The sequence below is a fragment of the Salmo salar genome, chromosome 12 (assembly GCF_965601325.2).
Source record: "Salmo salar chromosome 12, fSalSal1, whole genome shotgun sequence".
In the NCBI taxonomy this organism is placed as follows: Eukaryota; Metazoa; Chordata; class Actinopteri; order Salmoniformes; family Salmonidae; genus Salmo; species Salmo salar.
Genome location: NC_138302.1, coordinates 20,965,389 through 20,980,703, shown reverse-complemented (window position 1 = coordinate 20,980,703; position 15,315 = coordinate 20,965,389). Strand labels below are relative to the sequence as shown.

The 15,315-nt window shown below is 44.3% G+C and overlaps 1 protein-coding gene across 1 annotated transcript; it reads left to right on the top strand.

Moving 5' to 3' along the window:
* Window positions 1–612: 612 nt before the first annotated feature.
* Window positions 613–1,994, top strand: LOC100286586 (TGF-beta activated kinase 1/MAP3K7 binding protein 1). The gene is given in 2 exon segments (NM_001146525.1): window positions 613–684; window positions 1,285–1,994. Coding segments are annotated over 2 exon segments (168 nt in total). The 5' UTR covers window positions 613–651; the 3' UTR covers window positions 1,420–1,994.
* The last annotated feature ends 13,321 nt before the right edge of the window (window positions 1,995–15,315 follow it).

Below are 15,315 nucleotides of genomic sequence, written 5' to 3'. Positions count from 1 at the left end.
CTTAGATAGTAAAAGATGAAGCCAATGAATGCACAATGAAAGGTTCTGAACATAAGACAGGAAGTATTACAACTGTGAGTTTTGTACTAATAGTATTGAAAATGTATCACTATTAAACAGCTGACATTTGCACCAAACACTGAGGACAGTGAGCCTGCACATTTCAAAGTTGTTTTGGTATTGGTAGCTTTTACAGTTTTGTCGCTACATGTGCCAGCGGAAAGAGAATAATAATATGTCGGATTTCTAAAGTTGTTATTGCTTTCAGAAAGCACATCTGACTAACTAATAAATGTTCCATCCTCTTCCTCGACTCTCGAAATGTCATACAACATATGTCAACATGATGGCGCTATAATAAAGGAAATTAGATGTAAACTTGTTTTACATTTGCAAACAGTCTTTAGTTGATAAACTATCTTGAATGATCGCTCTCCGTTTAGGTTGCTCAAGAGTCATGAGAAGAAAGAGTAATGAGAAGAAGCTCAGGCATGAAGGACAAACTTGATTGATTTGTACAAGTTCAGATATCTCCCTTTACTGCTTTTAAAGCACATTTGACGTGAAAATCAACGAGACGTGAAGATCAACGTGTGCCAATGCGCAATCGCTGCGCAAGGTCAAAGTTGTCCACAAAGAGTTCCTTCAAAGATGGCGTCTCAGCGTCGGCAAATGATGCAAAGCGTAAGACAAAAACGATTTCTCCCTTTTGTAGACGTGCTTATTGATTAAAAAAAATCCAGTCTCATTGTGTTGTTTGAATAAAGTAATCTAACTCTCCAAAGGACAATTGAAACAACTACTTCACGGGCCCTGTGCGGGTGTGCCGCAAACAGCAACATCCGCCGCTAGCCTAACGTGGCTAAAAACATTGCTAGCTTAGTCAGCTAGCTAACTAAGTGTGTGTTTTTCACTTGGCAAGTTATATGTATTTAGCTAGTTACTATTTAAGGGGCGATTTTCTTAGCCACGGGTCAGTTGGGTTTTATCCAAATAGTAGTGATAGTGAAGAAAGGGATATTTTCTGAACACACTAACTTCGTTTTCTGCTAATATTACACTGTGAGCCTAAGTTTCTATGTGAATATTGTAGTTTCTATGGTCGTCAAAGCCTAAACTGAAGCAGAAGTCTGAGGAGACAATTAAGCAGGCCAAGTAGTAGGATAATTTAAATGGTTGTCAGAAAATTCTGAACACTAACACCATAGAATTAGGCTACATAAGTAGGATCGCTATGACTCTAACACAATAGCTAATGTCATTTTTCAATCTCCACCCTGGTAGCATCAGAGCTGGACAGATGACCTGCCCCTGTGTGAGATGTGCGGGGTGGGCACGGCCCCCAACTGTACCTACGGACCCGACGGAAAGGACACCCAGAGCCACCCCAACGAGGACGGACACTTCAGGTTCAGGTAACTAAGACACCTGAGCCTGATTCACACATTAAGGCCAAACCCAGCTGTCCTGGCCTGGTTACATATCCACCATAGCTACGGGAACCATGCTGGAAAGGACCAAATAACAAAAAACATATTCAAGCCAGCATAGTTTGGCTTGGCAGTCTGAAAATGCTACTGGAGCTATGGATATGTCCCTGTATACCAGCATTGCCCAAACAAGGGGTTGTGACTTTTGAAAATGTGCTTGTTAGATACACCCCCCCCCCCCCCCCCCCCCCCAATTGCTTGGTTCATAGAACCGGGGTTACGGTAGTAACCTCTGTTAGCCACTAGATGCGGTTGTCAGACTACACAAACCCTCAAAGAATTTAAAAAACAAATCCAATTTTGATTAACACCCATATCTATGGGGTGAAATACCACAGTGTGCCATCACAGCAGCTGTGACCTTTTACCACAAGAAAAGGGCAACCAGTGAAGAACAAACACCATTGTAAATACAACCTATATTTATGTTTATTTATTTTTTTGTACGTGTAATGTTTAGTGAATTTTGTGTTTATTATCTATTTCACTTGCTTTGGCAATGTAAACAGATGTTTCCCATGCCAATAAAGCCCTTTAATTGAATTGTAATAAACAGAGCGGTTTTTATTTTCTTCCTACAATTGTGGCTCTATCTTTTAAAAGCTTTATGACCCCATTACTCTCAGAAACACGTTTGTGTCTGCTGTTTCCCTCTACAATGCCCACAAGCCTCAGTAGAACAGATTGGACAAGACCACACACTACATCAGACTTGGGAGGGTGGAACTAGGCCCTATCGTTCTACACAGAAGATAAAACAAAAGTATTGCCTGATGAGCTTCTGAACTTCCCAATACCTTTCGGATGCATTTCAGTCACCTCAAACTAGGGCCGGGACTTTAGTATCATGGCAAGTAAATAAAACATGAAACGGATTTAACTTCTTTAGGAAAACAGCCCTTATGTTGGAAACAAACATTATTTTGACATCCAGAGTCACATGTATTTCTTTTCCAATCTATTGCACACAATATTTTACATACAGAAGGTTTTTAAAGGACCAGAGAGTTAATACTGCTTCTTTTTTTCATTTTTGCCATGGAAACAATACTGGCGCCCGGCCCTACTTCAAACCATTCTTCCTTCATATTGATATACCATCAAAAGTACTGTCAGAGGGATTTGTAATAGACTGTCATAGCCCCAATTAAAAAAGTAAACATTGGCCGTTGTTGATTACATCACATTTTACATGGTGGGGTCGTGGGCCAAAAAAGAGAAAGCCCTGCTGTATTACCCACACCCGTATGTAGCTTCCATACTCACACTTTCCAAGGCTGGTGATCTGTACAGATTACACAGCCAGTAAGAGTTCTAGGAATATTGACCAATCAGACATAAAGAGTTGTCTTCTGTCCAATCAGAGGTGAGGATGGCTGTTTCCTGTACAGGGTTTGATGGGAGCAGTGTCCAGCTTTGTGTCTCAATGGGTGACTTTGTTGTTGCATGGCCCGGTGCCCCCGTGGGTGGAGATTTCTCCTTAGTACCGATGGAATGGTCTAAAATAATCAAACTCTGCCCACAAGGGGGATCCGGGACATGCAAAACAAACTTGACCAGTGTCTCGCAACAGACCAATCAAACATAAGAGTTGTTCTTGTTTTGACCACTCAGACAAAGAGTTGTTTCTTTCTGTCCAATCAGAGGTGAGGAAGGCTGTTTCCTGTATGGAGTGTTTAATGGGTTTGATGGGAGCAGAGTGTCCAGCTTCGTCTCTCAGTGTCTGACAGCAGAACTGCTTCTGGGTCAGCTCAAGTCTACACACACTGACGCTGATGTCCGCAGAATTCTCTCACAGGTGTGTGTGTGTGTGTGTGTGTGTGAGAGATATCGACTGTTATGTCTTTGAATCAGCGTGTCTGCCTGTCTGTCTGCTGTAGGTAGAATCAGTGTGCCTGTCTGTCTGCTCTAGGTAGAATCAGCGTGTCTGCCTGTCTGTCTGCTGTAGGTAGAATCAGTGTGCCTGTCTGTCTGCTCTAGGTAGAATCAGCGTGTCTGCCTGTCTGTCTGCTGTAGGTAGAACACATTCGCAGAAGCATCATATCATAAGAAATGCTATTTGAATGTTTATACCATTGACCCTTGTTTTATCCTAAGGCCTTCGACGTTGTAGAGAAGAGTTACTTTGAGACAATCGGTGACGCTCTTGCTGAGAAGGCTACTATTATATCCCAACTACCTGAGGTAAGCATGGCACTCTGTCACTCACCACACACACGTGCAGACTTGAGACTATTATTGTAGCGTGTTAACTTTCCTTCTGCTACTTAGATTTCAGAACTTTTTGCACCGTTGATTTCCATGGCAACCACAGTTTTAATTCACATTAGAATGTACTCATTGGGAATCAATATAGTCTCATTAGCCATTTAATCGACCTTAACTAACATTCTTAAATCTCTTAATCTCCTCTCTCCTATTACCATCTTCTTCTTTTTTTTTGCCTCCCTCTCCCTCTCCCTCCCTCCCTCCCTCCCCCACCTCTCCCTACATCTCCCTCCCCCTTCCACCAGGGAGTATCGTTCCACCAGCTCTCCCCCCAGAGTCAGAAGCTTTCTGAGAGGCTGAAAGACCTGGAGCAGGAAGTGTCTGGTGGAGCTACCGCTGTTGTGGCTCTGATACACAACAACAAGCTCTACATCGCCAACGTGGGTATGTACTGTTGTTCAACACACACACACACACACACACACACACACACACACACACACACACACACACACACACACACACACACACACACACACACACACAGGAAGCTCACATGCAGGCACAAATTCAGGAGCACAGCCTTGCACTACCACGACCACAGCCATGTAAACAAACAAACACAATTACACCTCCTAGGGCTTTTTATGTCCTCACTGACCTTTTACACACAGTTATAATGACCTTTACTTCTCTGAATCAAAACACCTGTTAGAAATGATATTCAGAACGTCAACAGGCCTTGTTCCAGCCTTTCTGCCCTGTAACTCTTTTCTTCGTCAACATCTGTCTCTGTGTGTGTGTGTGTGTGTGTGTGTGTGTGTGTGTGTGTGTGTGTGTGTGTGTGTGTGTGGTGTGTGTGTGGGGGGGGGGGGGGACCCCCGAAGCCAGAGACAGGAAAAACATTTAAATATATTATTTGAGAAAAATCCAAAAGCCAGACCACTCTGGTAGGAAATTTGAATTCTAGCCGAAAGCCAGAAAGAGATTTCTGAAATGAACACACACATTCCCTGAGGATTTCACCGTGGGTTGATATAACAACCAGACCCATTCTCATAATCATTTCTCATTGGTCCAATAGGCCTTATACCATCTGTCTGGCTGTTCCATCCAAACTTGTGTGTGTGTGTGTGTGTCAGTCATTGGTTCATAGGAAATAAACTCCACTGGTGATTTAAGTCCTCCATAATTGTAAAGGATCTTTAAAGCTACAATTTGGTCTCAACTATTCCAGACTGGCCATTTGGGGTCCTTTTTTCCCTCCATGGTTAGCCGCCTCTCTGCCCGTCTCAAATTGGGATTTGGGGGCCAAATAAAAGACAAAGAAAGAAGGGGGAGTAATGAAGGAGAAAAGACACTTGGGGGTTTTCAAGTGTTGGAATAAGGGCAGAATTTTTTTTCTTTTATAGGGGGAGAAAAAATGAAAGGTTGTTCATTACGGGAGGGAGTGGTGGAGAGGAGGAAAAGGAGACTGTTCAGTCCACCTCACCAGCTATGTATAGGTCAGGGTCAAAGTGGAGAGGTGACCTTGGCAATGAAACGGAACCTTTAAGGGAGAAAAGTGTTTCCAGCTGTGGAGTCGCCTGACTCATTCCATACTGTGTTTGTGTGTGTGTGTATGTGTGTGTATCCTATGGGCTTGTTATGTTTTTTTTCTGCTGAGATGTGAAGGGGTGTAGAAGTTGCTGCAATGCCACGGTCAGGAACACAAGACGTAAACAACGTCTCCTCTACAATTATGCTAACCAAGCTAATACCCACCAGCATGGACAGTATATTTGATTTATTTATGGACAGTATATTTGATTTATTTATGGACAGTATATTTGATATATTTATGGACAGGTTATTTGATTTATTCATGGACAGTATATTTGATTTATTTATGGACAGTATATTTGATTTATTTATGGATAGTTTATTTTATTTATTTATGGGCAGGATATTTGATTTATTTATGGACAGTTTATTTGTGTCACGCCCTGACCTGAGAGAGACGGTTTATTTCTCTGTTTTGTTAGGTCAGGGTGTGGGGTGGGCAGTCTGTGTTATATTTCTATGTTGTCTTTTTCTTTGATTGGCCTAGTATGGTTTCCAATCAGAGGCAGCTGTCTATCGTTGTCTCTGATTGGGAATCATACTTAGGCAGCCCTTTTTCCCCCTTCTGTGTGGGATCTTGTTTTTGTACAGCTCAGTTAGCCTGCAGAACGTGACGTTCCTTTTCCGTTGTTTATTGTTTTGTTTTAGTGTTCTGAGTTAAATAAATAAATATCATGAGCACTTACCACGCTGCGCTTTGGTCTACTCCTTTCGACGACGATCGTCACAATTTGATTTATTTATGGACAGTATATTTGATTTATTTATGGTCAGTATATTTGATTTATTTATGGACAGTTTATTTGATTTATTTATGGACAGTTTATTTGATTTATTTATGGACAGTATATTTGATTTATTTATGCACAGTATATTTGATTTATTTATGGACAGTTTATTTGATTTATTTATGGACAGTATATTTGATTTATTTATGGACAGTATATTTGATTTATTTATGGACAGGTTATTTGATTTATTTAAGGACAGGTTATTTGATTTATTTAAGGACAGTTTATTTGATTTATTTAAGGACAGTATATTTGATTTATTTATGGACAGTATATTTGATTTATTTATGGACAGTTTATTTGATTTATTTATGGACAGTATATTTGATTTATTTAAGGACAGGTTATTTGATTTATTTATAGACAGGTTATTTGATTTATTTATGGACAGTATATTTGATTTATTTATGGACAGTATATTTTATTTATTTATGGACAGTATATTTTATTTATTCATGGACAGTATATTTGATTTATTTATGGACAGTTTATTTGATTTATTTATGGACAGTATATTTTATTTATTTATGGACAGTATATTTTATTTATTTATGGACAGTATATTTGATTTATTTATGGACAGTATATTTGATTTATTTAAGGACAGTATATTTGATTTATTTATGGACAGTATATTTGATTTATTTATGGACAGTTTATTTGATTTATTTAAGGACAGGTTATTTGATTTATTTATGGACAGTATATTTGATTTATTTATGGACAGTATATTTGATTTATTTATGGACAGTTTATTTGATTTATTTAAGGACAGGTTATTTGATTTATTTATGGACAGTATATTTGATTCTAATCAACTGGTCTTAAAACCAGAAAGACCAATTAATAGACAATTACACAACCATTTAATTTGTTAATTATTATTTAAAAAATGTAAATGTTATTTGGCAGATACTCTTATCCAGAACGACTTACAGGAGCAATTAGGGTTAAGTTCCTTGCTAAGGGCACAATGACAGATTTTTCACCTAGTCGGCTCGTGGATACAAACCAGCAACCTTTCGGTTACTGGTTTATATGAGAGAGAGAGATTATTTTCCCTTTTGCACTTTAACTATTTGCACATCATTACAACTTTGGAACTTTTGTGTGTGAGATAGAGAATTCCAGCCATTTAATGAATGAAGTAATCAATAAGTGAGGTCTCCATTACAGTGACTGTTTCAGACTGGTTTCAGTCAGGGATCTTAGTGATGAGGATGTCTGTGTCAGCCTTTTAATTGATCAATGTACCAATCAATCAATAAAATGAAATGGTATTATTATACAATACTGGATTATGTTCTGTTTCTGGTCCCGGTACCAACCAAACTCTCTTACTGTATTTAATTAATATGGGTGGTTGTGTTGTGGTCCAGGTACCAACCAGGCCCTGCTGTGTAAGTCCTATAAGAGGAGAAGGATATCTTACCAACAGGTTGTGTTTGTATTGTGGCCTAATGGTTGTGTTGTGGTCCAGGTACCAACCGGGCCCTGCTGTGTAAGTCGACCAGTGACGGTCAGAACCAGGTGATCCAGATTGGACGACCTCACACCACAGAGAACGAGGATGAGCTCCAGAGACTGGCTGGGCTGGGTGAGTCTCACACACACACACACACACACACACAAACACACAACACACAACACACAACACACACTGAGTCTGAGCTCTGGCTGGGCGAGTCACACACAGAGTCTGAGCTCCAGGGGCTGGGTGAGTCACACACACACACACACACACACACAGAGTCTGTGCTCCAGAGACTGGCTGGGCTACACGCACACAGAGTCTGTGCTCCAGAGACTGGCTGGGCTACACACACACAGAGTCTGTGCTCCAGAGACTGGCTGGGCTACACACACACAGAGTCTGTGCTCCAGAGACTGGCTGGGCTGGGTGTGTCACACACACACACACACACAGAGTCTGTGCTCCAGAGACTGGCTGGGCTGGGTGTGTCACACACACACACACACACACAGAGAGTCTGTGCATGGGTTCACTTCACGCTGTTACAGCCTGGTAGCTACAGGAGAAGTTGAGCCTTGCGCTTCAACACTCTTAGTTGTTGTGGAAATTGACCCACTAGGCTGTTTACTTTGTGCACCTACGTCATGCTGCTGAGTCTGCCTTTAAAATGGAATGGGGGTCAATTCATTGGAAAACGCATACCCTGGTTGAAGGTGACCTCTTCTCCTTCCCCCTCCCCTCTCTTCTCCTCCCCTTCCTCTCTTACTTTCATCACCGCCACCTATCTCTCCCATCTCTCCTTCATTCGTCCTTTACGTCTGCCCTCCTCTTCCCTTTCTTGCTGTTTCGTTGCTCACTCCTCCTTCACCTCTCCTCCTGTCTCTTCTCCACCTCATCCCCTCCTCCCACCCTGTCTTTCCCCCTATCTCATCCTTCACTCCCCTTCACCTCTCCTCCTGTCTCCTCTTCTCCACCTCATCCCCTCCTCCCACCCTGTCTTTCCCCCTATCTCATCCTTCACTCCCCTTCACCTCTCCTCCTGTCTCTTCTCCACCTCATCCCCTCCTCCCACCCTGTCTTTCCCCCTAATCTCATCCTTCACTCCCCTTCACCTCTCCTCCTGTCTCTTCTCCACCTCATCCCCTCCTCCCACCCTGTCTTTCCCCCTATCTCATCCTTCACTCCCCTTCACCTCTCCTCCTGTCTCTTCTCCACCTCATCCCCTCCTCCCACCCTGTCTTTCCCCTTATCTCATCCTTCACTCCCCTTCACCTCTCCTCCTGTCTCTTCTCCACCTTATCCCCTCCTCCCACCCTGTCTTTCCCCCTATCTCATCCTTCACTCCCCTTCACCTCTCCTCCTGTCTCTTCTCCACCTCATCCCCTCCTCCCACCCTGTCTTTCCCCCTATCTCATCCTTCACTCCCCTTCACCTCTCCTCCTGTCTCCTCTTCTCCACCTCATCCCCTCCTCCCACCCTGTCTTTCCCCCTATCTCATCCTTCACTCCCCTTCACCTCTCCTCCTGTCTCCTCTTCTCCACCTCATCCCACTTTACCCCTCATCCTCTCCTCCATCCCCCAGGTCTTGATGTGTCTGGTCTTCGTCAGGCAGCTCTGATAGCTGGTCAGAGCAGCACCAGGAGGATTGGAGACTACAGGGTTAAATATAACTACACAGATATAGATCTGTTGAGGTAGGGGTGCACACACACACAAACACACACACACACACACACACACACACACACACACACACACACACACACACACACACACACACACACACACACACACACTAACGCATGTACATCCATTTATACACCCCCACACACACACAAAGGCTCAGAAGTCCAATTTCCTGCTGTCCTCTGTAGCCGAGCCAAACGGATGAATATAAAGCTGGATCTTTGAATAGGATTCAACTTATCCACAGAAAAATGCACTTAATTGAGTTTCCAATTGGATTTCTTCAGTGCTGCATAGCGGTAGGTAGACTGAGTACAAGAGATTTCAAGTGGAAAATCGCTCCACTTTTGTATTTGTATTCATTAAGGATCCCCATTAGTTCCTGCCAAGGCAGCAGCTACTCTTCCTGGGGACCAGCAACATTAAGGAAGTTACAAATATTACATGACATTACATTTCATAACACGTTTCACAGCACATTGTGTTCCCTCAGGCCACTACTCTACTATCACATCTCTACAATACAACGTCCCTGTGTACGTGTGTGTCTTATCATGTGGATGTGTGTCTGTGCCTGTGTGTGTGTGTCTCTTCACAGTCCCTTCTGTTCCATAAGGTGTATTTTTATCTTTTTTACTGCTTGCATCTGTTACCTGATGTGGAATAGAGTTCCATGCAGTCATGGCTCTATGTAGTACTGTGTGCCTCCCATAGTCTGTTATTGGGGATTGTGAAGAGACCTCTGGTGGCATGTCTTGTGGGGTATGGTATGCATGGGTGTCGAGCTGTGTGCTAGTAGTTTATACAGACACCTCGGTACATTCAGCACGTCAACACTTCTTACAAAAACAAGTAGTGATGAAGTCAATCTCCTCCACTTTGAGCCGTGAGAGACTGACATGCATATCATTGATGTTAGTTCTCTGTGTATTTTTAAGGACCAGCCGTACTGCCCTGTTCTGAGACAATTGTAATATTCCCAGGTCCCTCTTTGTGGCTCCTGACCACACAACTGAACAGAAGTCCAGGTGCAACAAAACTAGAGTCTGTAGGACCTGTCTTGTTGATAGTGTTGTTAAGAAGGCAGAGTAGCGCTTTATTACAGACAGACTTCTACCCATCTTAGCTACTGTTGTATCAACCTGTTTTGACCATGACAGTTTACAATCCAGGGTTTCTCCAAGCAATTTAGTCACCTCAACTTGCTCAATATCCACACCACTGATTACAAAATCTAGTTGAGGTTTATAGTTTAGTGAGTGATTTGTCCCAAATACAATGCTTTTAGTTTTTAAAATATTTAGGACTAACTTATTCCCTGCCACCCATTCTGAAACTAACTGCAGCTCTTCATTAAGTGTTGCAGTGATTTGACTCTCTGTAGTAGCTGACATGTATAGTGTTGATTCATCCACTTACATAGACACACTGGCTTTACTCAGGGCCAGTGGCATGTCCTTAGTAAAGGTTTCTACCTGGATGATGTTGGAGAGGCTTCCATTAAACAACACCCTCTGTGTTCTGTTAGACAGGTAGACAGGGGGTATAAAGCCATAAACAGATATGTTTTTCCATCAGCAGAATATGATCGATAATGTCAAAAGCCACAAGTCTAACAAAACAGCTCCCACAATCTTTTTATCAATTTCTCTCAGCAATCATCAGTCATTTGTGTAAGTGCTGTGCTTGTTGAATGTTTTCCCCTATAAGCATGCTGAAAGTCTGTTGTCAATTTGTTTACAGTAAAATAGCATTGTATCTGGTCAAACACAATCCAGAATTTACTAAGGGTTGGTAACAGGCTGATTGGTGGGCTATTTGAGCCAGTAAAGGGGGCTTTACTATTCCTGGGTACCAAAATGACTTTAGCTTCCCTCCAGGCCTGAGGGCACACTTCTAGTAGCCTTAGATTGAAGATATGGCAAATAGGAGTGGCAATATCATCCGCTATTATCCTCAGTCATTTTCCATTCAAGTTGTCAAACCCTGGTGGCTTGTCATCGTTGATAGACAACAATCATTTTTCACTTCTTCCTCACTCACTTTAAGGAATTCAAAAGTACAATGCTTGTCTTTCATAATTGATCATTTATACTTGGATGTGTAGTGTCAGCGTTTGTTACTGGCATATCATACATATGTTTGCTAATCTTTCCAATGAAATACATTCCTTAAAGTTATTGTCAATATCAGTGGGTTTTGTGTTGAATGAGCAATCTGATTCAATGAATGATGGAGCTGAGTTTGCCTTTTTGCCCAAAATGTCATTTTAGGTGCTCCAAAGCTTTTTACTATCATTCTTTATATCATTTATCTTTGTTTCATAGTATAGTTTCTTTTTATTCAGTTTAGTAACATGATTTCTCAATTTGCAGTGTTTTTGCCAATCGCTTGTGCAGCCAGACTTATTTGCCATTCCTTTTGCCTCGTCCTTCTCAACCATACATTTTTTCATTCCTCATCAGTCCACAGGGTTTTAACAGTTTATACAGTCATTTTCTTAATGGGTGCTGCTTATTAGCAACTGGAATAAGCAATTTCCTAAATGTGTCAAGTGCAGCATCTGGTTGCTCCTCATTACACACCACAGACCAACAAATATTCTTTACATCAACAACATAGGAATCACTGAACAACTTCTTGTATGACATCTTATACACTATATTAGGCCCAGCCTTTGGAACTTTGGTTTTCCTAGATATGGCTACTATTGTGATCATTACATCTGATGGATTTGGATACTGCTTTCAAGCTAATTTCTACAGCATTAGTAAAGATGTGATCAATACATGTTGATGATTTCATTCATGTGCAGTTTGTAACTACCCTGGTAGGTTGACTGATAACCTGAACAAGGTTGCCGGCGCTACTTACAATTTGAAGCTTTCTCTTGAGTGATCAGTGTGATCAAAGCCTGTCAAAATATACCTCTCTGTTTATCTCAAACATTAACAAGCATTTCAAACGTTATCCAGATACTGACTGTTAGCACTTGGTGGTCTATAGCAGCTTCCCACCAGAATGGGCTTTAGGTGAGGCAGATGAACCTGTAGCCATATTACTTCAACAGTATTTAACATGAGATCCTCTCTAAGTTTTACAGGAATGTGGTTCTGAATATAAACAGCAACACCTCCACCTTTGTATTCTCTGTAGATGTTATAACCATGTGTTGCTGCCACTATATCATCAAAGGTATTATCTAAGTGAGATTCAGAAATTGTCCGAATATGAATGTCACCTGTTGCTAGCAAATTATTGATTTCATGAACCTTGTTTTTTAAGCTACATATGTTAACGTGGGCTATTTTTAGCACTTTTCTGGGATGCTTGATTGTTTTCATTGCTTAGCAGAAGTAGACATGCTCATGTTCTGTATGTTAGTGCAGGGTGAGCTGCACACAGTGGACTTCCTACTAGGGCATACCGCCTCAGTGCTAACACTATAACTCATAGGCACATGATTACTGCATACAATAGCTGTAGGACCCACTTTAGATTGTATTGTAGGTTGGAAACAACATTTTGCTGCGCTTCCTCTTATCGCTTACCTCTATCTCATCCCTCTCTTTTCTCCTTTCTTTCTTTCCTTTCTCTTCTCTTTCCCTCGCTCTCACTCTCCTCCTTCGATCTGTCCGTCTTATTCCTTTTCCTCCATGCCCCGCCCACGACCATCAGCGCCGCCAAGAACAAGCCGATCATAGCAGAGCCGGAGATCCAGGCCAGCCAATCGTTAGAGGGCGTGACGGGCTTCCTGTTGCTCATGTCAGAGGGGCTCATCAAAGCCCTTGAGTCCGCCCACGGACCTGAACAGGCCAATCAGGTGGGTGCATTCACTTATCCAATGAACCTCTTAACCAATACATTCACAACAAGCCTCTTTGATAAAGACCTCGGTCCAAGGAGGACGGTGCTAGTCTTTCCCAATCGTCATATTTCACCACCACCTCTTACTCTCCTCTTCCCAACTCCAACATCATCTACCCCTCTCTACCTCTCCTCCTTCGCCTCCCTCCCTCCTTCCCTCTCTCTCCCTACTGATTTCAGTTGATTTCCCCATGAGATGAAACGTTGCATAGTTTTCCCCTCTCCTCCCCTTCTAGGAGATGGTAGCGATGGTAGCAGCAGAACTAGCCCAACAGGGAACTCTAGAGGCCGTGGCCCAGTCGGTGGTGGAGCGGGTCAAGCGGCTACACCACGATGTCTACGCCAGCGGACGCCAGAGGGCGTCCCACTGCTCCCGCCACGAAGACATGACGCTGCTGATACGCACGCTCAACTACACGCTGGCCGACGGCGCGCTCACACCCACACAGGGTAGGTGGTGGAGACACATACCCCACACTGGGAAGGTGTGGAGATACACACCCCACACTGGGTAGGTGGTGGAGACACATACCCCACACTGGGTAGGTGGGGGAGACACACACCCCACACTGGGTAGGTGGGGGAGACACATACCCCACACTGGGTAGGTGGGGGAGACACACACCCCACACTGGGTAGGTGGGGGAGACACACACCCCACACAGGGTAGGTGGTGGAGACACATACCCCACACTGGGTAGGTGGGGGAGACACACACCCCACACTGGGTAGGTGGGGGAGACACACACCCCACACTGGGTAGGTGTGGAGACACACCCCCCACACTGGGTAGGTATGGAGACACACCCCCACACTGGGTAGGTGGGGGAGACACACACCCCACACAGGGTAGGTGGGGGAGACACACACCCCACACAGGGTAGGTGGTGGGAGATACATACCCCACACTGGGTAGGTGGGGGAGACACACCCCCACACTGGGTAGGTGGGGGGAGACACACACCCCACACTGGGTAGGTGGGGGAGACACACCCCCCACACTGGGTAGGTAGTGGAGACACACCCCACACTGGGTAGGTGGGGGAGACACACACCCCACACTGGGTAGGTGGGGGAGACACACACCCCACACTGGGAAGGTGTGGGGAGATACACACCCCACACTGGGTAGGTGGGGGAGACACACACCCCACACTGGGTAGGTGTGGGAGACACACCCCCACACTGGGTAGGTGGGGGAGACACACACCCCACACTGGGTAGGTGGGGGAGACACACACCCCACACTGGGTAGGTGGGGGAGACACACACCCCACACTGGGTAGGTGGGGGAGACACACACCCCACACTGGGTAGGTGTGGAGACACACCCCCACACTGGGTAGGTGGAGGGAGACACACACCCCACACTGGGTAGGTGGGGGAGACACACACCCCACACTGGGTAGGTGGGGGAGACACACACCCCACACTGGGTAGGTGTGGAGACACACCCCCCACACTGGGTAGTGGGGGAGACACACACCCCACACTGGGTAGGTGTGGAGACACACCCCCACACTGGGTAGGTGGGGGAGACACACACCCCACACTGGGTAGGTGGGGGAGACACACACCCCACACTGGGTAGGTGGGGGAGATACACACCCCACACTGGGTAGGTGGGGGAGATACACACCCCACACTGGGTAGGTGTGGAGACACACACCCCACACTGGGTAGGTGGGGGAGACACACACCCCACACTGGGTAGGTGGGGGAGACACACACCCCACACTGGGTAGGTGGGGGAGACACACACCCCACACTGGGTAGGTGGGGGAGATACACACCCCACACTGGGTAGGTAGGGGAAACACACACCCCATACTGGGTAGGTGTGGAGAGACACACACCCCACACTGGGTAGGTGGGGGAGACACACACCCCACACTGGGTAGGTGGGAGAGACACATACACAGAGAGCAGAAACACTCACAAGGTATGATGAAATTGTATTTATTTCACCTTTATTTATTTCACTTTTATTTAACCAGGCTAGTCAATTAAGAACACATTCTTATTTACAATGACAGCCTGTCAAGAGGCAAAAGGCCTCCTGTGGGGATGGGGGATAAAAACTCACAACAATGTTAGACTAAACACAGACAGAAGACACTGGCAACAGCACAAATACAAGTGCAGGCAGCCATGTGTGAAGTGTAATGGGGTGACAACTAGAAACAGCTACATGTCT